At 44.1% G+C, this 25,000-nt stretch overlaps 1 protein-coding gene across 1 annotated transcript in view; it reads left to right on the plus strand.

The window, feature by feature from the left end:
- EBF1 (EBF transcription factor 1) overlaps positions 1 to 25,000 on the plus strand; it is a 610,041-nt gene that overhangs the window by 58,146 nt on the left and 526,895 nt on the right. Inside the window, exon 6 of the mRNA XM_075344289.1 lies at positions 18,641 to 18,709. Within this exon, the coding sequence (XP_075200404.1) occupies positions 18,641 to 18,709 (69 nt within the window). The remainder of the gene's footprint in view (positions 1 to 18,640; positions 18,710 to 25,000) is intronic.

Here is a 25,000-nt window from a genome sequence, read left to right on the forward strand (position 1 = left end):
GAGACATCGCCACCGCCAGGGCACTAGTTTCTCAGGGCCAGCGTCTGCGGGCAAAGTAGGGCTCCTCCGGCTCATATCCAAGCCGGGGAGCGGGTTACCGGTGGGAACCCATCGCAACCATTATCAACATAGGTGCAGGACAGAGGGACCGTCACCTACTGGGGAAAGCAAGTGCAGCCGTCCATGGGAACCGTCTTTCCAGCCGTGTGTTTTACCGAGAACTGTGTCATCGTCTCAGGCTGAGTGAGTACCACAGTGCCGCAAGGCACAGCGCTGCCCCCGCGTCCCTGCGCCCACCAAGCCCTGCATCTCCCACCTCATCACTGGGCCCCGGGATCACCAACCCCTACCCACGGAGGGGCAACACAACAACTGGCTGCTCCATACCATCCTTCCCGGGATCCCCATACAGAGCAGCGGTGGTGCCAACAAATCACCACAACCGTGGGTGGCGTCACGGACAATAAACAATCCCCACACCCAAAACACCCCTTTCACTCACGGGCGAGGAGCGCCGCTCGAGTCCCCAGGATCCGGCCCATCGCTCGAGCCACCGAGCAGCGGCAGGCCGCAGCAGCCGAGGCAGCCGGACCCGAGCAGCAGTGGGAGAGTGCGGCGTCCCCTCCTCCGCCCGCGACAACTTGGCGTCACAAACAGGATCTTACCGCTCTGCCGTTGGGTAGAGGTGCGCCTTGTGACCGCCGGAGGTATCCGGCTGAAAAATTTCGGAAGTCGCCATCTTTGGCGCGAAAAGTTCCCGCTCGAGCGTCTTCTCGAGTAGCAGAGGCGCGAAGGCCAAAACCCCGCCCCAATAGAGGAGGGGCCGGAAAGAAGCTAAGGGGGATGCGATGGCGGCTGCCTGCATGTGAGAGCAGCTATAAAAGCAGGGACGCCAGGACAGGACTCTGCGGACATCTTGTTCCTGGGAGAAGCCGCCAGCAGCATGTGGATGCCGTCCCGCAACACCGTAGCCCCCGCGCCTGGAACCGCGGCGTGGGTGGAGATCCGGACTGCGCAGCTCTACCAACGGCTGCAGGTTAAGATGCAGCTCCTCATGGAGGAGTGGGAGACCGACATGGCGGACGTTATAGCAGCCGTGCGGAGACGCGAGGAGGAGGCGGAGGAAGGGAGGGTGAGTGACCCATGCCCCGATGACCTGGAAGGGCCGGTCATCGCGGCTGCGGGACCCGGTCCGAGCCCTCTCCCCCCCGCTGCCTCCCCTCGCCACCCGTCTCGGAGGCCGTGACCCCGCCACTAGGCCTGCTACCACCGCAACTGGTAGCATTACCCAGCATGCCCGCCCAGGCGGGCCGACCTGCAGCCGGAGCCCGTAGTCGACCGGAGGTGCTGCCTTGGAAGGCTCCGAAAACCGCACCGGAGGTGTCTCCAGAGAAAGTCCCCGAGCCGGAGCTGATGAACCGTTCCGAGCCGGAGGCCCAGCTGCGGAAAGCCCCTGTGCCCATCCCCCACACCTCGGCTGAGGTAGCGCCGGGTTGTCGCTGCAAGGTGGCGCCCAAGGCCAAGACACCGCGGGACTTGCCGCCTAGATCTCTGACAGTGGGCAACGTTCAGAATGTCCCGCGGGGCCCGACCCGTGCGCCGGAGCTCGCAGCAGCGCCGTATTGGGACAGGGAGCCGGTACCGCTGGGCCTGGAGATTGGTGAGAGAGAGAGGAAGAAGGCGGAGCTGGTGGTCCGAGCAATTAGAGAGAAAGAGAGCCTCCGTCAAGCAACGTTCCGGGTCCGGGGCCCGCTGTACGAAGGGCAGGTGAGGCGGTTTGATGTCCGCCGGGGCTATGGGTTTATATATGAACCGGGCCTGGAGGCCGAAGTGTTTGTAGCCCGGCGGGATGTGAATACCCACCTGCCTGAAGAGCATCCCGGCCGTAACCTAATGCCGGGCGACATTGTGCAGTACACCCGGCACTGTGGGGAGAGGGGGTGGTTTGCGCTGGACGCTAAACTGGGGGGCAGCCAGGAGTCCCGAGTGAGCGCCGCGCCCCCTCCCTCAGGTGATGTTGAGGACTCAGAGTAAGGGCAGCGGAGCACCGTTGTCCAGTCCCCGTTGGGACCACCTCTGTGTTTGAGTTTGAAAGTTGAAAGTTGGAAAATGATAAAAGAAAATGATTTACTGTGGTTGTGAGAAAACCGGCCGTTGCCGGCACCGTTGTCCCCGTGGGGACCGTTTAAAAAGTTTGGCATGGAGGACTTTCCATGGACAAGCCTGTGAACTTGCAGGGCAACCACAAACGTTAGTGGCTTGTAAATAAGTTGTTTTACCGTTACCGTTTCCGCATTGCCGCCTCCGGAGAGGCAGGTTGGAGGGAGGGCCCTCAGCAGAGCAGGCTGGGGCCCAGCCACCACAGGAACCGGTGGCTACCCTCTGGAGGGGAAGGACAGATCCCGCTCGGGTAACTTGTGCTGGACTTGGGTAAAGGGGTGCTGCCTGGATTTTAGGGGCAGCATCAGGGCCAGGTTGCTTGGGTGGGAGAGAGCGGAGACCGTAACTGTAAACCGTTAGTAACGTTTAAGAAATGTGCCTCCCGTTGTGGGATGATGTCATAAGTTGTCATGTTACCGTTTATCTTTTTGCCTCTTTCAGAAAATAAAACCGGCGTTGGACGGGCAGCCCGCGGACGGTCTGCATTTTGCTAAGGGGGAATGTGACGCCCTGGGCAAGCCAGGGGTCACAGGTCATCACACCACCACACCCTACACCCCAGTTAGGAACACCAAGGCTACCAAAATCCTTGTTGCCTTCCTCCAGGGGCTGATGTTCACACCAGGGGGTGGGCCAGGCAGTTGGCTCCGCCCACCGAGGAGTTCACAGCCCTGGAGGCGGGAAGAACCAGGCAGATCAGCTAGGGGAGTGAAGTAGAAGGAAGCAGTAGTGGAGCAAGAGAGAAAAGCTGAAGTAACAGAAAAGGAGTAAAAGTGAGAGTAGTAAAGCCTGAAGTTAGTCCGGCTGTGTGCCCGGACAGTGACAGCAAGGTCAGCAGACGGCGGTGACAGTCTGGAGGGGGGACTGCTCGGAGGTTGCTGGAAGGACCGCGGACGGGTAGTGACCCGGCGGTCTGGAGCAGTATACGAAGAACAGTCAGCACCAGGGCAGGGGCCTTTCGGATCCCGGCAAGGCTAGGAGTCGCCGTAAATTTGCCAAATCCGTCAGTGAAGGGGACGTCTGTCTCCAAACAACCAAGTCCCGATTGATGGCAACAGTCCGACCGTTACAGAGAGACACCGCCACCGCCAGGGCACTAGTTTCTCAGGGCCAGCGTCTGCGGGCAAAGTAGGGCTCCTCCGGCCCATATCCAAGCCGGGGAGCGGCTTACCGGTGGGAACCCATCGCAACCATTATCAACATAGGTGCAGGACAGAGGGACCGTCACCGTCACCTACTGGGGAAAGCAAGTGCAGCCGTCCGTGGGAACCGTCTTTCCAGCCGTGTGTTTTACCGAGAACTGTGTCATCGTCTCAGGCTGAGTGAGTACCACAGTGCCGCAAGGCACAGCGCTGCCCCCGCGTCCCTGCACCCACCAAGCCCTGCATCTCCCACCTCATCACTGGGCCCCGAGATCACCAACCCCTACCCACGGAGGGGCAACACAACAACTGGCTGCTCCATACCATCCTTCCCGGGATCCCCATACAGACCAGTGGTGGTGCCAACAAATCACCACAACCGTGGGTGGTGTCACGGACAATAAACAATCCCCACACCCAAAACACCCCTTTCACTCACGGGCGAGGAGCGCCGCTCGAGTCCCCGGGATCTGGCCCATCGCTCGAGCCACCGAGCAGCGGCAGGCCGCAGCAGCCGAGGCAGCCGGACCCGAGCAGCAGTGGGAGAGCGCGGCGTCCCCTCCTCCGCCCGCGACATATCCATTATCTATCTATCTATCATCTATCTATCCCTCTATCTATCTATCTATCTATCTATCTATCCCTCTATCTATCTATCCCTCTATCTATCTATCTATCTATCCTTCTATCCATCTATCTATCTATCCTTCTATCTATCTATCTATCTATCTATCTATCTATCTATCCATTATCTATCTATCTATCATCTATCTATCCCTCTATCTATCTATCTATCTATCTATATATCTATCTATCCTATCTATCCCTCTATCTATCTATCTATCTATCTATCTATCTATGTATCTATCCCTCTATCTATCTATCCCTCTATCTATCTATCCCTCTATCTATCTATCTATCTATCTATCTATCTATCTATCTATCCTATCTATCCCTCTATCTATCTATCTATCCTATCTATCCCTCTATCTATCTATCTATCTATCTATCTATCTATCCCTCTATCTATCTATCTATGTATCTATCCCTCTATCTATCTATCCCTCTATCTATCTATCTATCCTTCTATCCATCTATCTATCTATCTATCTATCTATCTATCTATCTATCTATCTATATATCTATCCTTCTATCTATCTATCTATCTATCTATCTATCTATCTATCTATCTATCCATCCCACTATCTATCTATCTATCCCTCTATCTATCTATCTATCTATCTATCTATCTATCTATCTATCTATCTATCTATCTATCTATCTATCTATCTATCTATCTATCTATCCCTCTATCTATCTATCTATCTATCTATCTATCTATCTATCTATCTATCTATCTATCTATCTATCTATCTATCTATCCCTCTATCTATCTATCTATCTATCTATCTATCTATCTATCTATCTATCTATCTATCTATCTATCTATCTATCTATCTATCTATCTATCCCTCTATCTATCTATCTATCTATCCCTCTATCTATCTATCTATCTATCTATCTATCTATCTAGCTCTCTCTCTATCTATCTATCTATCTATCTATCTATCCCTCTATCTATCTATCTATCTATCTATCTATCTATCTATCTATCCCTCTATCTATCTATCTATCTATCTATCTGTCTATCTATCCCTCTATCTATCTATCTATCTATCTATCTATCTATCTATCTATCTATCTATCTATCTATCTATCTATCTATCTATCTATCTATGGCAGGATTCCCCCTATATTCTACCTGTAGTGATGGCAGATCCACGCTTCTTCACGTATATAGATGGACAATAACAGTTTTGATTGACAGGCACTTAGCGCCACTTCTGCTGCGCTCCGTCCGCCCCCTCTATACTTTGCTCCCGGTGTGGTTTGCAGTGTTTACCATCTTGTTGGGTTACTTTACTGATCATATGGATTTTCCCTTTATAAATACAAAGGAAGAGAAAAGAAAACTCCACAGCTCACAGCGGGGGAATCATGAAGCTGTTGAAGGCAAATTATGCTATTTGTACAGTATACTTTAGACAGAAAAGCCATATTTAAAATGTCAGGCAGCTAATACCGGAGATTACCATTTTCCTCGCTACCTACAGACTGGTAAGAGATGCTGTTTATTTACTTGGCGGCCAGGCATTAAACAAAGCTGCCACTTCTGCGCCGGCTATGTTATTTGTTTAACCTTTTCGGCGCTGTAAAATGCCAATCAACCGTAGAAATTAAATCAGCAATATTCATATATATATATATATATATATATATATATCTTTTTTTTTTTTTACTCTAAATTATGTTAAAAATAAAATTTAAAGGAGAAAATAAGAATGAGGTCACATAATTGTTAAACACCAGGACCTGGGAGCCACTGCTACCTTTAGACCCTCTCTCCTTAAGCCCCAGGACCTGGGAACCCCTACTACCTTTGGATCCTCTTTCATTACGCCCCAGGAGCTGGGAGCCCCTACTACCTTTGGATCCTCTTTCATTACACCCCAGGACCTGGGAGCCCCTACTACCTTTGGATCCTCTTTCATTACGCCCCAGGACCTGGAAGCCCCTACTACCATTGGACTCGCTCTCATTAAGCTCCAAGACCTGGGAGCCCCTACTACCTTTTGACCCTCTCTCCTTAAGTCCCAGGACCTGGGAACCCCTACTACCTTTGCATCCTCTTTCATTACGCCCCAGACCTGGGAGCCCCTACTACCATTGGACCTGCTCTCATTAAGCTCCAAGACCTGGGAGTCCCTACTACCTTTTGACCCTCTCTCATTAAGCCCCAGGACCTGGGAGCCCCTACTACCTATGGACTCTCTCTCGTTAAGCACAAAAACCTGGAAGACCCTACTACGTTTTGACCCTCTCTCATTAAGCCCCAGGGCCTGCGTGCCCCTACTACCTTTTGACCTTCTTTCATTAAGCCCCAGGACCTGGGAGCTGCTGCTACCTTTAGACCCTTCTTCGTTAAGCCCCAGGACCTGAGAGCCCCTACTACCTTTGGATTCTCTCTTGTTATGTCCCAGGACCTGGGAACCCCTACTATCTTTGGACCCTCTCTCACTAAGCCCCAAGATCTGGGAGACCCTTCTACCTTTGGATCCTCTCTTGTTACACCCCAGGACCTGGGAGCCCCGACTACCTTTGGACCCTCTCTCATTAAGCCCCATGACCTGGAAGGCCCTACTAACTTTTTTTCAGAGGACTGTACAAAGTTAGTTAGTTTTGATCCTTGGGTTATATGTCTTGTTAAAACATATTCTACTATTTACGGGGAGCCCATTATTAAACAACCAAACCTAAGATACTGGCAGAGACATCCATGCAAATGGCTTATTCTCAAAATGCATGCTGACATAAATTGGGGAACCTGAATAATTTTGTAATAATTTTTTACTATCTTTTTAAGTTAAATATATATGTTGAGGCAAAGGGAATCTGTCAGAAAGTTTTTGGGGACATAGTAGCTAAAGAATCGCAGGTTGGTGACCAATGACTTTTAGGATCTCAGGAGGATAACAGGCTTCATTGGACAATTAATTATTTTTTTCTTTAGGGGTTACTACTAGTACAGTCATGGCCTAAGTGTTGGGACCCTTGAAATTGTTACAGAGGATGAAATATTTTCCAATATTTCTGTTGTGTTGTTCCAATACACCCAAAAAGACAAATTGGCCATAATTTGAAACACAAAACCCCCCAAATGGGCCCAACAAAATTGTTGGCACCTTTCCAAAATTGTGGGTAAACAACATTGTTTCAAGCATGTGATGCTCGTTCAAACTTACCTTTGACAAGTAACAGGTGTGGGCAATATGGAAATCACACCTGAAACCAGATAAAAAGGGGAGAAGTTGACTCAATCTTTGCATTGTGTGTCTGTGTGTACCACACCAAGCATGGAGAACAGAAAGAGGAGAAGAGAACTGTCTGAGGACTTGAAAACCAAACTTGTTGAAAAATATCAACAATCTCAAGGTGACAAGTCCATCTCCAGAGATCTTGATGTTCCTTTGTTCACGGTGCGTAGCATAATCAAGAAGTTCCAACTTTTGGTGCTGTAACTAATCTCCCTAGACGTGGATGACAGAGAAAAATTGATGGAAGGTTGAAATACAGGATAGTCTGTATTAGCCCAAATTAAGTTCCAAAGAAATTCAATCCTGCAGGCCCAGGGGGCATCAGTGTCTGTGTAAACTATCCATCTACATCTGAATGAAACGCTATGGAGGAGATACGGGAGGACCCTACTGCTGACACAGAGACATAAAAAGCTAGACTGCAATTTGCCAAAATGTACATGAGAAACCAAAATCCTTCTGTGAAACTGTCTTGAGGACGGATGAGACCAAAATAGAGCTTCTTGGTAAATCACATTATTCTATTGTTTACCAAAAACATAATGAGAGCTACAAAGAAAAGAACACAGGACCTACAGTCAAATATGGTGGAAGCTCAAAGATGTTTTGGGGTTGTTTTGCTGTCTTTGGCATTGGGGGCCTTGACATCATGAACTCGGAAGATCACTAAAGGAGTTTGGCTCACAATGTAGTGCCCAGTGTCAGAAAGCTGGGTTTATGTCCTAGGTCATGGGTCTTCCAGCAGGACACTTCAAGAAGCCCCCAGAAATGGATGGAAATAAAGTGCTGGAGAGTTCTGAAGTGGCAGCAATGAGTCCGAATGTAAATGCCATTGACACCTGTGGAGAGATCTGAAAATTGTTGTTGGTAGAAGAGAATAAAGGGGGCTTTACACGCTACGATATCGTTAATGTTTTGTCGTCGGGGTCAAGTTGTTAGTGACGCACATCCGGCGTCAATGATATCGCAGCGTGTGACACTGACCAGCGACCTTAAGCGACCTCAAAAATGGTGAAAATCGTTCACCATGGAGCGGTCGTCCCAAACTCAAAAATCGGTAATGGTTGTTTATCCAGGTGGTTCATCGCTCATGCGGCAGCACACATCGCTATGTGTGACACCGCAGGAGCGAGGAACGTCTCCTTACGTGCCGCCAGCCACAATGAGGAAGGAAGGAGGTGGGCGGGATGTTACGTCCTGCTCATCTCCGCCCTCCGCTTTGATTGGCCGGCCGCTTAGTGACGTTGCGGTGACGTCGCTGTGATACCGAACGTCCCTCCCCCTTGAAGGAGGGATTGTTCGGCAGTCATAGCGCCGCCGCCGACCAGGTATGTGTGACGCTGCCGTAGCGATAATGTTCGCTACGGCAGCGATCACAAACAATCGCATGCGCGACGGGGGCGGGAACTTACACGCTCGCTATCGCTACAAATTGCTAGCGATATCGCTACCGTGTAAAGCCCCCTTAAGCCTTCAAATATGAGAGACCTGGAGCAGATTTCTGTTTGCAGTAGTTATACAAAGGATCCGCTTTTTATATATTATAGAACAGACAACAAAATGTCTTATCAGAATTGTGAACACAGCCGAAAAAGCTTTACGGGGTTGTATAAAATTAGCAAATTATCATCCATTTACAGTATAGATGAAAACATTCCGATTGCAATTAATCTGGGATAAAACATTATATCTGACAGCTGACAAAAAAAAATATTTGCTTAGCTAATATCTAATGTATATTTGAATGAAAAGTCAGAAATAACTGAAAAGTAAAAACTAATAAAATCAATAAAATATGTAACAAAACAATTACTTAAAAAATGCTAAAAAGTAATAACAAAATCAATAAAATATATAAAACCCCTCCCAAAAAAAAACAAAACACAAAAACAATAAACAATACAAACACAAAAACAAAAAAAAAAGCAGTTGCTCAGCTAATATCTACTGTAGGTTTGCATAGAAGATCAGTAATAAATAATTTAAAAAAATCCTAAAAGTAATAAAATCAATAAAATATATAAAAAAACATAAAAACAACAAACAAAACAAATAAAGAACAAAAAACAAACAAAACAATTGCTCAGCTAATATCTAATGCAGTTTTGCATAGAATGTCAGTAATAACTTAAAAAATGCTAAAAAGTAAATAATAGTAGAATCAATAAAATATATAACAAAAAACCCCACAAAAACAACAAACAAACTAAACACAAAAAACAAACAAAACAGTTGCTCAGCTAATATCTAAAGTACGTTTGCATAGAAGATCAGTAATATATACCGCAACTTAAAAAATGCTAAAAAGTTATGAAATCAATAAAATATGTAACCCCCCCAAAAAACACAGACAAAAACAACAAACACAAAAAACAAACAAAATATTTGCTCAGCTTATATCTAATGTATGTTTGCATAGAAGATCAGTAATAAATAACTAAGAAAATACTAAAAAGTAAAGAGTAATAACAAAATCAATAAAACATATACCCCAATAAACACGCAAAAACAACACAAAAAACAGCAAAAAACCCCCAATTATTATCTAATGTACATTTGCATAGAATGTCATCCATAAATCACTTAAAAATAATAAAATAAGTAAAAAGTAATAAAATCAATAAAATATGTAAAAAACAAACAAAAAAACCCACAAAAACTACAAACAAAACAAAAATAAAAAAAAATCTAAAAAGCAAACAAAACATTTGCTGAGCTAATATCTAATGTACGTTTGTATGGAAGGTCTGTAATTAATCACTTAAAAAATGATAAAAAAAGTAATAAAATCAATAAAATATGTAAAAAAAAACAAATAAAAAACACAAAAACTACAAACAAAACAAAAATTAAAATAAATATCTAAAAAGCAAACAAAACATTTGCTCAGCTAAAATTTAATGTACGTTTGCATAGAAGGTCAGTAATAAATCACTTAAAAAAATATAAAAATATAATAAAATCAATAAAATATGTAAAAAAAACAAACAAAAAACCCCACAAAAACTACAAACAAAAATTAAAAAAAAAACTAAAAGGCAAGCAAAACATTTGCTCAGCTAATATCTAATGTAAGTTTGCATAGAAGGTCAGTAATAAATCACTTAAAAATATAAAAAAGTAATAAAATCAATAAAATATGTAAAAAAAACAAACAAAAAAACACAAAAACTACAAACAAAACAAAAATAAAAAAAAAAATCTAAAAAGCAAACAAAACATTTGCTGAGCTATTATCTAATGTACGTTTGCATAGAAGGTCAGCAATAAATCACTTAAAAAAATGATAAAAAAAATAATAAAGTATATAAAAAAACAAACAACAAAAACTATAAATGTACCATTTCATTCCAGTTTACAAAATGTGATCAAACATGAAAACTTTAGTTTAGTTCATCGTCATCACTAATTTTCGGATGCCGGTTCCTCTCTACCTGTGCTCATAGTGACTGATTGCCTGTTAATTGGTCATTACTGGAGATAACGTTCTTCAGCTACACTATATTACAATTGGACACGGGTCAGAAATCTTCCCTTCCAGCTCCAGAGCAGGTAGAGCGCGGTAGCACGGAATCGGAGGATCAGGGGAAGTGCTGATTTTGCACAAGAGGTGCAAATGGAGCTTTGGTTATGAGCATAAAATTAGAGTCTGCTCACCATTAATCAGCCCGGCTAATTGCTATGCACGGCCATTTGCCATATGGCGTGAGAGACTGCCTGCTTCCCCGAAGATGAAATTCCCTGTAACCAGACATGAAATAGTGAAAGCCCTCTGTTTGGAAATGGCTTGTTTTAGAGATTTAATCCCTAAACAACTTTCTGCAGGGCTTTCTGTCAAGACTAACAGCACAATAAAGCTTTGCATTTATGTGACACAGGCAGCAAATTTATGGGCTACTAAAACATTCCTATGGGTAGCGCCTTGAATTCAGATGTGGAGTGGGGGTTTTTTTGGCTGTGAGATGATTGGTTACTTTACAAACAGGTAAGGAGGACCAAAGGGTCAAGTAGACTCAAGAGTCAACGCCTGGTTCATCATTGTTCCTGTTTAGGGATGGTGAGGTGGCCAAGTGGCTTCTGTTTAGGACTCAGAGGGGTCGTCATTTCGCTTTATGATGTATGGATTCACCAATATTTGCTAAATTGTCCATATACGCCTTTCAGGAACCCGTAAAATAAAGGCCCAAACAAAGTTATGGCTAGCCATGGTACACAGCCTGGATACTAGGAGGCCTTACGGGGCAATGCTGAAGAGCTGAAGGCTGGGGTGTAGCTGTATGGGTGCCAAAGAAAGCTGCCTGTGGAGCCTGAAGGACTTTATAGAAGAAGACACCACTATATGATACCCATGGGCATAATTATATTGGGAGCAGGTGTTGCCGTCACAGGCCTAGAGCCAAGATCCCTTTTGCCCATATGAGAAGACCAATGATATTAAAGACCTCTGATAGTTGGGTCCCTGTTGGAGGTTTCATATTGGGGACCACAAGCTTCAAGTTACGCCACTCATAATATCTGGTGCAAACGGAGGTACTTAATGGCCTCCAACACTTCTATTGGTGTCACATTTTTGCTTTGTACAACTCGGAACAGGCTCACTTCCTTAACTCTTCTTTTAGTTTGAGATGTTTTGAGTTCGGTGGCATCAGATTGACATCCTTCTTGGGGCAGGTGGTCTACATTACCATCCTCACATTTTCCAACCACTCCCTTCCCTCTAAATACTGGGTCCATGTCCTATCCATACCCACCAAGTCTGATGGGACTCCCCCCCCCCCCCCCCCCCCCCGATACAAAGTTTTGGAAGGCTTTGGCAGTGCCCAGGAGACTTTCCAACCCTTATTGGAGTCTGGGAGATCTTTCCTTTTTCTAGAAAGCTCCCAGACAATTTAGGAAGGTTGGAGGACATGTGATAACTAGTGATGAGCGGGCACTACCATGCTCGGGTGTTCAGTACTCGTAACTAGTGATGAGCGGGCACTACCATGCTCGGGTGCTCGGTACACGTAACTAGTGATGAGCGGGCACTACCATGCTCGGGTGCTCGGTACACGTAACTAGTGATGAGCGGGCACTACCATGCTCGGGAGCTCGGTACACGTAACTAGTGATGAGCGGGCACTACCATGCTCGGGTGCTCAGTACTTGTAACTAGTGATGAGCGAGCACTACCATGCTCGGGTGCTCAGTACTTGTAACTAGTGATGAGCGGGCACTACCATGCTCGGGTACTCAGTACTCGTAACTAGTGATGAGCGGGCACTACCATGCTCGGGTACTCAGTACTCGTAACCAGTGATGAGCGAGCACTACCATGCTCAGGTACTCAGTACTCGTAACTAGTGATGAGCGGGCACTACCATGCTCAGGTGTTCAGTACTCGTAACTAGTGATGAGCGGGCACTACCATGCTCGGGTACTCAGTACTCGTAACTAGTGATGAGCGGGCACTACCATGCTCGGGTACTCAGTACTCGTAACCAGTGATGAGCGAGCACTACCATGCTCGGGTGCTCAAGGCTCATAACGAGTAGTTGGATGCTTGGACGAGGGTACGACTTGTGTACAATGGTATAATAAAGATTTCCCAGAAAAATGGTCCAGTTCCCCATTGACTCCCATTACTTGCGTCAAGCCCATCTGAGCATTTAACTGCTCGTTACGAGTACTGAGCACCCGAGCATGGTAGTGCCCGCTCATCACTAGTTACGAGTACTGAGCACCTGAGCATGGTAGTGCTCGCTCATCACTAGTTACGAGTACTGAGCACCTGAGCATGGTAGTGCTCGCTCATCACTAGTTACGAGTACTGAGCACCCGAGCATGGTAGTGTCCGCTCATCACTAGTTAGGAGTATCGAGCAGCCGTACATGGTAGTGCTCGCTCATCAATAGTTACGAGTACCGAGCACCCGAGCATGGTAGTGACCACTCATCACTAGTTACGAGTACCGAGCACCCGAGCATGGTAGTGCCCACTCATCACTAGTTACGAATACTGAGCACCTGAGCATGGTAGTGCCCACTCATCACTAGTTACGAGTACTGAGCACTTGAGCATGGTAGTGCCCGCTCATCACTAGTTACGAATACTGAGCACCTGAGCATGGTAGTGCCCACTCATCACTAGTTACGAGTAATGAGCACCCGAGCATGGTAGTGCCCGCTCATCACTAGTTACGAATACTGAGCACCTGAGCATGGTAGTGCCCACTCATCACTAGTTACGAGTACTGAGCACCCGAGCATGGTAGTGACCGCTCATCACTAGTTACGAGTACCGAGCACCCGAGCATTGTAGTGCCCACTCATCACTAGTTACGAATACTGAGCACCTGAGCATGGTAGTGCCCACTCATCACTAGTTACGAGTACTGAGCACCTGAGCATGGTAGTGCCCACTCATCACTAGTTACGAATACTGAGCACCTGAGCATGGTAGTGCTCGCTCATCACTAGTTCCGAGTAATGAGCACCCGAGCATGGTAGTGCCCGCTCCTCACTAGTTAGGAGTATCGAGCAGCCGTACATGGTAGTGCCCGCTCATCACTAGTTAGGAGTATCGAGCAGCCGAGCATGGTAGTGCCCGCTCATCACTAGTTAGGAGTATCGAGCACCTGAGCATGGTAGTGCCCGCTCATCACTAGTTAGGAGTATCGAGCAGCCGTACATGGTAGTGCCCGCTCATCACTAGTTAGGAGTATCGAGCACCCGAGCATGGTAGTGCCCGCTCATCACTAGTTAGGAGTATTGAGCAGCCGAGCATGGTAGTGCCCGCTCATCACTAGTTAGGAGTATCGAGCAGCCGTACATGGTAGTGCCCGCTCATCACTAGTTAGGAGTATCGAGCAGCCGTACATGGTAGTGCCCGCTCATCACTAGTTAGGAGTATCGAGCAGCCGTACATGGTAGTGCCCGCTCATCACTAGTTAGGAGTATCGAGCACCCGAGCATGGTAGTGCCCGCTCATCACTAGTTAGGAGTATCGAGCAGCCGAGCATGGTAGTGCCCGCTCATCACTAGTTAGGAGTATCGAGCAGCCGTACATGGTAGTGCCCGCTCATCACTAGTTAGGAGTATCGAGCAGCCGTACATGGTAGTGCCCGCTCATCACTAGTTAGGAGTATCGAGCAGCCGTACATGGTAGTGCCCGCTCAAAAAAATGTTTGCTTTTTAAAATTGTTTTATTGCAAAATTTCTTTTTTCAAGGCTTAGGATATTTGAAACCAAGAGAAAAGGTAGGAAGGACATATTTCTATTGAGCCATTATATAGCACCCTCTGAACTCACCTAATATACCATTAATCCTCCAGGCCAGACGCCAACTCTTTTTCTATATTTTTAGCGCCATACACAGTACTCTATTTTCCTGACTTCCCGAACAAACATCTCCGTCCGAGCCATAGAAAAATGTGGCCATCCACAAACTCAATGCGTCCCATATGGCATGACCTTGTAGAAATTGGTTACATTGTACGAGAGATCAAGGGCAGCTTTAGAGATGACTCCACAGGGTACAAAGTGGCATTAGTCCAGCTGGCAGGGGGTGCCTTATTTTTGAAGCAGAACTGTCTGTGTAAAGCCAGAGGCTGGATCTGCGCTGGTTGAAACCATTATTTATGAGAAGTAGTGTTGAGCGGACCCGAACTTGAAAAATCCGGATCCGCGCGGATTCAGCGGTAGATCCGGGTCCGACCCGGACGAGGGATTCCGGGTGCACGATCCGGGTTTTTTTTTTTTCCTCTCTCTCCCTTTCTCTCTCTCTCTTTCTCGCTCTCTCTCTTTCTCTCTCTTTTTCTCTCTCTCTTTTTGTCTCTCTCTCTCTCTCATCTCTCTCTCCCTCCCTCTGTCTCTCCTCTCTCTCTCTTTTTCTCTCTTTTTCTCTCTCTCTTTTTCTCAGTCTCTCTTTTTCCCTCTCTCTATCTCTAACTCTCTCTCCTCTCTCTCCTCTCTCTTCTCTCTCTCATCTCTCTCTTCTTTCTCTCTGTCTCCTCTCCTCTTCTCTCTCCTCTCTCTTCTCTCCTCTTTCTTTCTCTCCTCTTTCTCTTCTCTCTCTTTTCTCTCTCTCTTTCTCTCTCTCTCTGTCTCCTCTCTCTCCTCTCTCTCTCTTTTTCTCAGTCTTTCTTTTTCTCTTTCCCTCTCTCTTCTCTCTCTCATCTCTCTCTTCTCTCTCTCTGTCTCCTCTTCTCTCTCTTCTCAGCTCTTTCTTTCTCTACTCTTTCTCTTCTCTCTCTCTTTTCTCTCTCTTTTTCTCTTTCTCTCTTTCTCTCTCTCTCTCTTTTTCTCTTTCTCTTTCTCTCTCTTTTTCTTTCTCTTTCTCTTTGTCTTTGTCTTTGTCTTTGTCTTTCTCTTTCTCTTTCTCTCGTCCTGGATTCTGCTCCTCATTGACATATATTGGTCCGGATTCCGGATCGGATCCGGACTTCCTTGTCAACCCACCACTGATCCACCGGACCCGGATTATTAGCAATCCGCTCAACTCTAATGAGAAGTCAAAACCTTTCCCCTACTCTTGTCCCTGGGACAAATGACTTTCCTAAATGACTCGAGTGGTAAAGTACACTGCACGTATAGTTTTATTTCACTGTAAAGATTAATGAAACACGCAATCGTCCCAGTCTGTCCCATCGGCGGAGGGCAGAATTACCATGCCATACGACAAATGTGCAAGAGCCTTCTACTACACAAAGCCCATAAATCTCGATTTCCTATTTTAGCTTTTATTGTAATTATTGAGGATGGATTGTGCTCTTGATATAAAGATTTATAGAATTTGTATTTTATTTCAAAGGCTTAGAATGCTTTACTTTATTAGCATGGACCTTTTTTCAGCAGACCTTCCCCACTTGATGACCTGATAGAGGAAAAAAAAAACTTAGCATTTACAGGTGTTGTCCAACATCTCTGAGACTTCTCTTGTGCTGCACCAGTTTTTTCGATTGTTCTTCCCCAAACAGTTTGGATGATTTCCACCATAGACAGTGTTAAGAGTGCTCTAAAAACACATATTTTCAGTCAGGGCTTCTGTAATTTAAATCCCCCACCACAATATAAAGGTTCTTGTATAGGTTAGGTTAAATTTGGCCATCATTTTTCTTTGGGAACTCTGTGATGTCATGTGATTGATCAGAGACATATTCACATTCCAGTCACTTTAATGCCCTATATCTCCTCCCTCATCTCTGTCTACCACGACACCCATGCTCTATGTTCTGCTATCAGATAACAAACCTCCCATTCTGATCTCTGTGACTTCTCTTGTGCTGCACCAGTTTTTTAGATTGTGCTTCCCCAAACAGTGTGGATGATTTCCACCATAGACAGTCTTAAGAGCGCTCTAAAAAAACCACATTTTTTCAGTTAAGACTTCTGCAATCTAACTCCCTTTAACAGGCTAAATGCTTTTGCACAGGTTAGGTTAAATTTGGCCATAATTTTTCTTTGGGAACTCTGTGATCTCATGTGATTGATCAGAGACATATTCACATATTCATGTTCCATTTGCTTTATTGCCCTATATTTTTTCCCTCATCTCTATCTACCACCACCCATACTCTACATTCTGCTATCATGTAACATATCTCATTCTCATCTCTTCGAGACTTCTTTAGTGCTGCACCAGTTTTTTAGAATGTTCTTCCTCAAACAGTTTGGATGATTTCCACTATACACAGTCTTAAGAGTGCTCTAAAACACATCTTTTCAGTTAGGACTTCTGTAATTTAATGTCCCCTTACAATCTAAAGGCTCTTCTAGAGGTTAGGTTAACTTTAGCCATACTTGGTTTTTTTTAATGGGAGAGGACAACCATCCAATGTGTATTGGTGGGGATACCAGATGATGTCGTGGTTGAGAAACATCAGCATGTTAAGTTAAAACAACTAACCCTTCTGTTTCCACGAGATGCCACTGCCAGAAGCTGGCAGAAGTATAAGACCCGATAGGTCTATGGAACCGTACTGTTACTTGAGTATATATATATATATATATATATATATATATATATATATATATTCTAGGAATATAAATAAATGTTTGGTAACATTGGCTGTAACTAGACTAGTCTGCCAAATAGAGACATAGATCAAAACGTTGTGCTCTGCAGTTTAGGCTGTGTAGTGCGTAAGAACAGCACTTAAATTGGTTGTCCACAGTCTGCTCTCCAGTGTGAGACATGTAATGACTGACGGTCTGCTCTCCAGTGTGAGACATATAATGACTGACAGTCTGCTCTCCAGTGTGAGACATGTAATGATTGACAGTCTGCTTCCAGTGTGAGACATGTAATGACTGACAGTCTGCTCTCCAGTGTGAGACATGAAATGACTGACAGTCTGCTCACCAGTGTGAGACAGGTAATGACTGACGGTCTGCTCTCCAGTGTGAGACATATAATGACTGACAGTCTGCTCTCCAATTTGAGACATGTAATGACTGACAGTCTTCTTCCAGTGTGAGACATGTAATTACTGACAGTCTGCTCTCCAGTGTGAGACATGTAATGACTGACAGTCTTCTCTCCAGTGTGAGACATGTAATGACTGACAGTCTGCTCTCCAGTGTGAGACATGTAATGACTGACAGTCTGCTCTCCAGTGTGAGACATGCAATGACTGACAGTCTGCTCTCCAGTGTGAGACATGTAATGACTGACAGTCTGCTCTCCAGTTTGAGACATGTAATGACTGACAGTCTTCTTCCAGTGTGAGACATGTAATTACTGGCAGTCTGCTCTCCAGTGTGAGACATGTAATGACTGACAGTCTGCTCTCCAGTGTGAGACATGTAATGGCTGACAGTCTGCTCTCCAGTGTGAGACATGTAATGACTGACAGTCTGCTTTCTTGATCTATATGTCTCACACTAGTTACGCCTCCTTTCATTTACAACAAGCTCTTGATGCAGATTCTCAGGGAGATCTATGTCCCGCCCATAGATCTTAACAGCTCATTTACATATTAAGAAAGATGTGGATTTCTCTGAAATAAGACATCGGATTGCGGATGTCAGGGTGTCATTTTATTCAGCTTCTTATGACCTTCATGCCCATATAGACAACATAGGAGGGTGGACCCTACTGACAGATCCCCTTTAAGAGGAAATCCATTTTCTACCTAGCAATAACTTTATTCATTGCTTCTTTTAATGCTCTTTAGTAAATTTTATTGAAATGCTTTGAAAATAATATCTAAGTTCGATATACGGAAATTATCAAAGGCATAAAGTGGGTATTTCGGGGGCCATTTGCTCATTTACCTGTGTCGTTCCTTGGCCTAATAAGCTGGCAGCTGTGCTGGCCGAGGCTGCAGTGAGTAATTAGCCCCCATGCGGATTTACGTGTTTTCTGACACCGCTTCCAGGTAGCTCGAATGCCGCTAATGTGGCTGCAATTTGAACCCGCTGTCTCAATGAAGCTGAATGTGCAGTACCGCCATAACACTGCTTTTTTTTCTCTCCTCCGCAGTCGCTGTTGTGATAAGAAGAGCTGTGGGAATCGGAACGAGACACCCTCCGATCCGGTGATTATTGACAGGTTGGAGCTGCCTTTATTTCTTCTCCGTTTGCTGAACCTCATTACTATGGAACACCTGCCCCATGCCGCTTCTCGGAGCGGGTGTTGGGCAGATGAAAGCAGCAGTGACGGTTGGGTACGGCACACCGCAGTGGCATTAGACGAGCGAGCGCTCAACCATATAACACCTTCTCTGCCCTCTAGAACATCTGTTCCATAATGTGGCACAATCTCTAATTGCTTTTCAAACTTAATAAAGGTTCCAAAACTGATCATTGGAATTTACTTGTTAAACGGGGGGCCGCCAAATTCACGGCGGTGGCTTTCATGAAAGTACCCGGCTTTGTACTAATCAAAGCTAGAGGTCACAACTTAATACACGGCTCCATGTATATGATATTCACATTAGGCTTCTCCATGGTGGCTCTCCTAATGAGTAAAGTAACTGGAAGATCTGTTTAATTGCTATACCTTCATTTACATTACTTAAAGGGGGCTCTCCGCGAGGGCCGCTATTTTAATTGGGGTCATAGAACAAAATAATATATGCCCATAAGTAAACTTTCACTATTAGTTGGTATACACACATTATCAGAAAATGATTTATTGCTTAAAGGGATTGTCCGGGACTAATTAATTTTTTCACTATGGGCCTAAGGGGTACTTTACACGCTGCGATATCGTTACTGATATCGCTAGCGTGGGTACCCGCCCCCATCGGTTCTGTGACGCGGGCATATCGCTGGCCGTGGCGCACAACATCGCTCAGACCTGTCACACATACTTACCTGCCAAGCGACGTTGCTGTTACCGGGGCGGTTCGTTCAGCGTCACAGCGACGTCACTAAGCGAGCGCCCAATAGAAGCGGAGGGGCGGAGATGTAACATCCCGCCCACCTCCTTCCTCCCGCATTGCCGGCGGCCGCAGGTAAGGTGAGGTTCCTCGTTCTTGCGGTGTCACACGTAGCGATGTGTGCTGCCGCAGAAACGACGAACTACATCGTCCAAGCATCAGCAACGATAATTGAGAAGAGGGGGGGATGTCACCGATGAGTGATTTTGAACATTTTTGCGATGATTCAAAATCGCTCATAGGTGTCACACGCAACATCGTTAATGCGGCCGGATGTGCGTCACAAATTCCATGACCCCAACGAGATCGCTTAAGCGATGTCGTAGCGTGTAAAGCCACCTTAAGATCTAACAGTCACCAAGTAGTTGCTAACTACTGTTCTGCCCGGAACAGATCTCTGCCGACATACAGTGGTCACAGACCGCACCTGCTGGCGATTCTGCAGCTTCCACATAGCAGCTCTTTCTCTTCCGTACTGCACTATTAACAGGGTATGACTGCTGATGTCATGCTGATTGACAGCTGGGTCCTTGCTGCCTAAATGTAGGGAGCCATCAGTCAATAAGCATGACGTTGGCAGCCATGCTGCATCAACAGAGCAGCCCGGAAGAGAAAGAGCAGCTCTGTTGACTCGAAAAGCCAGAATCACCGACAGGAACGATCCTTGACCACTTTGAACTGGCTGGAGCGATCCATGATCACTGTGACCCAGCTGGAGTGATTCATGACCACTTCTGAGCTGGCTGGAGAGATCCTTCACCACTTTGAGCTGGCTGGAGCGATCCGTGATCACTTTGAGCCGGCAGGAGCAATCCTTTCACACGTTGAGCTGGCATGAGTGATCTTTGACCACTTTGAGCCGGCAGGAGTGATCCTTGACCACTGTGAGCTGGCAGGAGCGATCCTTAACCACTTCGAGCCAACAGGAGCGATCCATGACAACCATGAGCTGGCAGGAGTGATCCTTGACTACTGTGAGCTCGCAGGAGAAATCCTTGACCACTGTGAGCCGGCAGGAATGATCCTTGATTACTGTGAGCTGGCAGGAGTGATCCTTGACGACTGTTAGCTGGCAGGAGTGATCTGGGACCACTTTGATCCAGCAGCAGCGAACCGTGATCACTTTGAGCCACCAGGAGCAATCCATGACCACTTTGATCCGGCACTGGCTATAAAAAGTAGGTAGTTAGCAGCTACCAGCCAGTTAATTCTTAGGTCCATTGTAAAAAAAACAATAATAGTCCTGGACAACCCTTTCAAGTTAGGTTTTTGTCATTTTCTTACAATGATTGTTTTCATATAAAAATCTGTCTTAAAAAAAAACTAGTAATCTTGCAATTTTCACACTGGGCATTGTGGCTTTTTTTAGACTCATTACTCCTGTCTTTTCAGGAAGTTTTCAGCAGACTCTTTATCAGCAAAGACAGGTTACACCTGTAAAAACAGCTGATGACATGGGATCACAATAGGTGATGTCACAGCTGACCCTGAAATTGACCTTTGCACACCCTCATTAGATGCTTCAATATAAAAGATATGGGAGGATTCTGTTCATTGCTGCAAATGTACATGTGCATTTCCTGAAAGGACAGAAAGTAAGAGTCTAAAAATTATCCAGTGTAAGAATTTAACTATTTCTATTTATTATTTTAATACAGATTGTGAAATAAAAATGAGAAAAAAATGGTCAAAAATGGGAAAAAAAATACATTTAACACGAAAACCTAAACAATAAGTCATTTTTTGATTATAGCTTTAGTTTAACAAAGACTTATAATCTCTCAATTCCGCCTTTTTGAACATCTCTCCTCCAGACCTACTGACAATTCTTCTAGTCCCTCCACTTTGGCCAGTCAGAACGGTCATAAGGAACATTGATGTGGCAATTCTGATTGGTCGGAATAGGGACCCAAAGTTTTGTATTACGGACTGGTCAACAAAATGGGATATCCCTGAACCTAGATGCAAAACCCTTTACCGATACATCTAAGTTTTGATATATAAGAAAAAGTCACTGCTGCTTTCATTGTGAGGGCAAAGACCACCCAATGCTTATGGCTGAAGAAGCTATTTTGTGGCCTCAACCAAATTTTCAAGAAAAATCATCATCATCATGAACCCAACCCCATGGTTCATGTCTTTTGGCCTAAACCATTTTTTTGGGGGGGAGTTCACGTAGCTAACAAAATGGCCGTCTTCTTGGCATTGGGTGGTGGCTCTTGTTTTGTTACCTACCATATAAACTTGGACTTTTATTGTATTTTTGGATTCAATCACATTTGGTTGGTGAATGTTGGGCATGTGTCTTCACGGATGTCTTATTTGGTGGTCTTTGGCACCAGACCATGATTAGTTCTCGTTGTTTTTATTTTTCTTGTCTCGTTTTCTGCTTCCGAATATGATGAATGGATAAATTCTACAAAGTTAAGGTTGTCTTCACGTGGCTGGTACAGTAGGATCAGTTGGCTTTCTTATTATTGTATTTCGCGGTTATGGATTGGGTTTTGGAATATGGACCACAGAACATGCGAAAGTATGATGTTGTCAATAGTGATGGAATCTTCTTCATTCCAACTTAAGATCTCAGTAGATAAAGGATAGAAGCTCTATTACTCCAGATGTAATATATGTCTATGTCTAACTATCTGACTTGAGCATCATCTATATAAAGGTGCTATTTTGTAGTGGCATATATATATATATATATATATATATATATATATATATATAAATGCCACTACAAAATAGCACCTTTATAGATGATGCTCAAGTCAGATAGTCTAGGCCAACACCCTTTATATATATATATATATATATACATATATATATATATATATATATATATATATATGTATATATATATATATATATATATATATATATATATATATATATATATATATATAAAAGAGTGTTGGCCTAGAAGAATGACTTTTTAGTGCAAAGGAAGATGATTTTTTAAAATTATGCATTTCAGCTCAAACCAAGTCCCTTCTCAGGTGAAAATCCCACAATACTGCATATGCCAAAAATATTTTTTCCATTAAATTGAGTGTCCTCCAAATGCTGCAGGTTCACTGATTCTGGAACAGTTTTTCTTTTTTTTCTATGTCCCTCCATTCCAAAGTTATGCCCCTCGGAAATAAAGAAGTAAGCTTCCCCTTCAAGCAAATGGGCGTGTACTGTAAAACTTTAGTGTGGGTGTGGCTGTGTTTTGAATGGCCAGCTTCAGAAAAAAAAAACAACAAATGGCGATAAAGAAGTTCTGTGATTGGTTAAAGGGAAAATGTGCATAATGTTGGAATGGAGGTTCACAGGAGAAAAAGAAAAACTGTTCCAGAATCAGTGAAACAGCTGGAATTAGAGGAAGTAATTTTAAAACTCCTGTGAATGGTCTTATATTTTTTCATTAAATTGAGTGCCTCCCCCAAATGCTGCAGGTTCACTGATTCTGGAACAGTTTTTCTTGTTTTTCTATGTCCCTCCATTCCAAAGTTATGCCCTTCGGATATAAAGAAGTAAGCTTCCCCTTCAAGCAAATGGGCGTGTACTGAAAAACTTTAGTGTGGGTGTGGCTGTGTTTTGATTGGCCAGCTTCAGAAAAAAAAAAAAACAAATGGCGATAAAGAAGTTCTGTGATTGGTTAAAGGGAAAATGTGCATAACGTTGGAACGGAGGTTCACAGGAGAAAAAGAAAAACTGTTCCAGAATCAGTGAAACAGCTGGAATCAGAGGAAGTAATTTTAAAACTCCTGTAAATTGTCTTATTTTAACATATACTTTAATGTAATTTTTCAACCGAAATAAGCACTCGGCACATGACCGAAACGCGTACTTTTACTTACAAGAGTTTGTCCTATAAACCATATTTTTATAGCTATTATTTATTTTATATCATGTTTAATCATTTTATGTGTTGGTTTACAACTAAATCTATGTTTACAAAGATAAAAAAATGTGGAGATTGTTTATATGGTTTATGGTTTGGGAGCTGTTTTTATGTGGAAAGTTGTTGGAAAAAGAAAATTGGCAAAAAAAGTAAAACAAAATTAAGATGATGAAGTTTTTGATTAAAGGGGTTGTATGAGGTTTGAAAAAATGACTGCATCGCTATTTTTTCCATAGGCTGTGTGGGGTGTTACAGTTCAGCCTCGTTACAGTAAACAGCTGATTTAGGGATTGTGATTGAAGAAAAGTGATTATCCTCTGGGAGAAACAATTTTGCTTTATATTTGAGTATAATATGAGGTTTTAGAAAAATATGCTAATCAGGAGGCTTTTTTGGGGCCTGTAGACAAGAACGGCCCCAGCTTAGATTTATTTGATTTATCCTGATTCCCAGTGAATAATTTTGTTGATTTGTAGTTTGCCAAAATCTGCGTAAAGCGCAAGCATTTTGTGCCCCATAATCTGGGGAAAATGGTCGTATTTTTTTTTTTTTTACTATATATTTTTTAAGTAATTATTTTATGACCCTAGCTCTCTGTAAGTCTATCTGTAACCCTATCCCCAACCTTAATCTTGGCCTTAGCACTAGCACTAACTCTAGCCTTAACCTAAGTAATAACTCTAGCCCTAACCCTAGTACTAACTCTATCCCTAACCTTAGTACTAACTCTAGCCCTAACCTTAGTACTAACTGTAGCCTTAGTACTAACTCTAGCCCTAACCTTAGTACTAACTCTAGCCCTAACCTTAGTACTAACTGTAGCCTTAGTACTAACTCTAGCCCTAACCCTAATACTAACTTTAGCCCTAACCTTAGATGGGATTAAAAAAGATGTGTTAAAACTTAAAAGTGGTTCTTGATGAATGAAGAAATTGTTTTATGACCCCAGCCCTCTCTGTAACTCTATCCATAACCCTATCTCCAACCTTAATTTTGGCCTAGTTCTAAATTTAGCCTTAACCCTAGTACTAACTCTAGCCCTAACCCTACTACTAACTCTAGGCCTAACCCTAGTACTAACTCTAACCCTATCCCTAGTACTAACTTTAGGCCTAACCCTAGTATTAACTCTAGCCCTAACCCTAGTGCTAACTCTAGGCCTAACCTTAGTACTAACTCTAGTCCTAACCCTAGTACTTACTCTAGCCCTAATCTTAGTATTAACTCTAGCCCCATCCCTAGTACTAACTCTAGCCCTAATCTTAGTACTAACTCTAGCCCTAACTATAGTACTAACTCTAGCCCTATCCTTAGATAGGATTAAAAAAGATGTATTAAAACTTAAAAGTAGTTCTTGGTAAATGAAGGTATTGTTTTATAACCCTAGCCATCTCTGTACCGCTATACATAATCCTATCCTCAACCTTAATCTTGGCCTTAACCCTAGTACTAACTCTAGCCCTAATCCTAGAACTAACTCTATCCCTTACCTTAGTAGTAATTCTAGCCCTAATCCTAGTACTAACTCTATCCCTACCCTTAGTACTAACTCTAGCCCTAACCCTAGTAC

Source organism: Anomaloglossus baeobatrachus, chromosome 4, assembly GCF_048569485.1.
Source record: "Anomaloglossus baeobatrachus isolate aAnoBae1 chromosome 4, aAnoBae1.hap1, whole genome shotgun sequence".
NCBI classification, from domain to species: Eukaryota; Metazoa; Chordata; class Amphibia; order Anura; family Aromobatidae; genus Anomaloglossus; species Anomaloglossus baeobatrachus.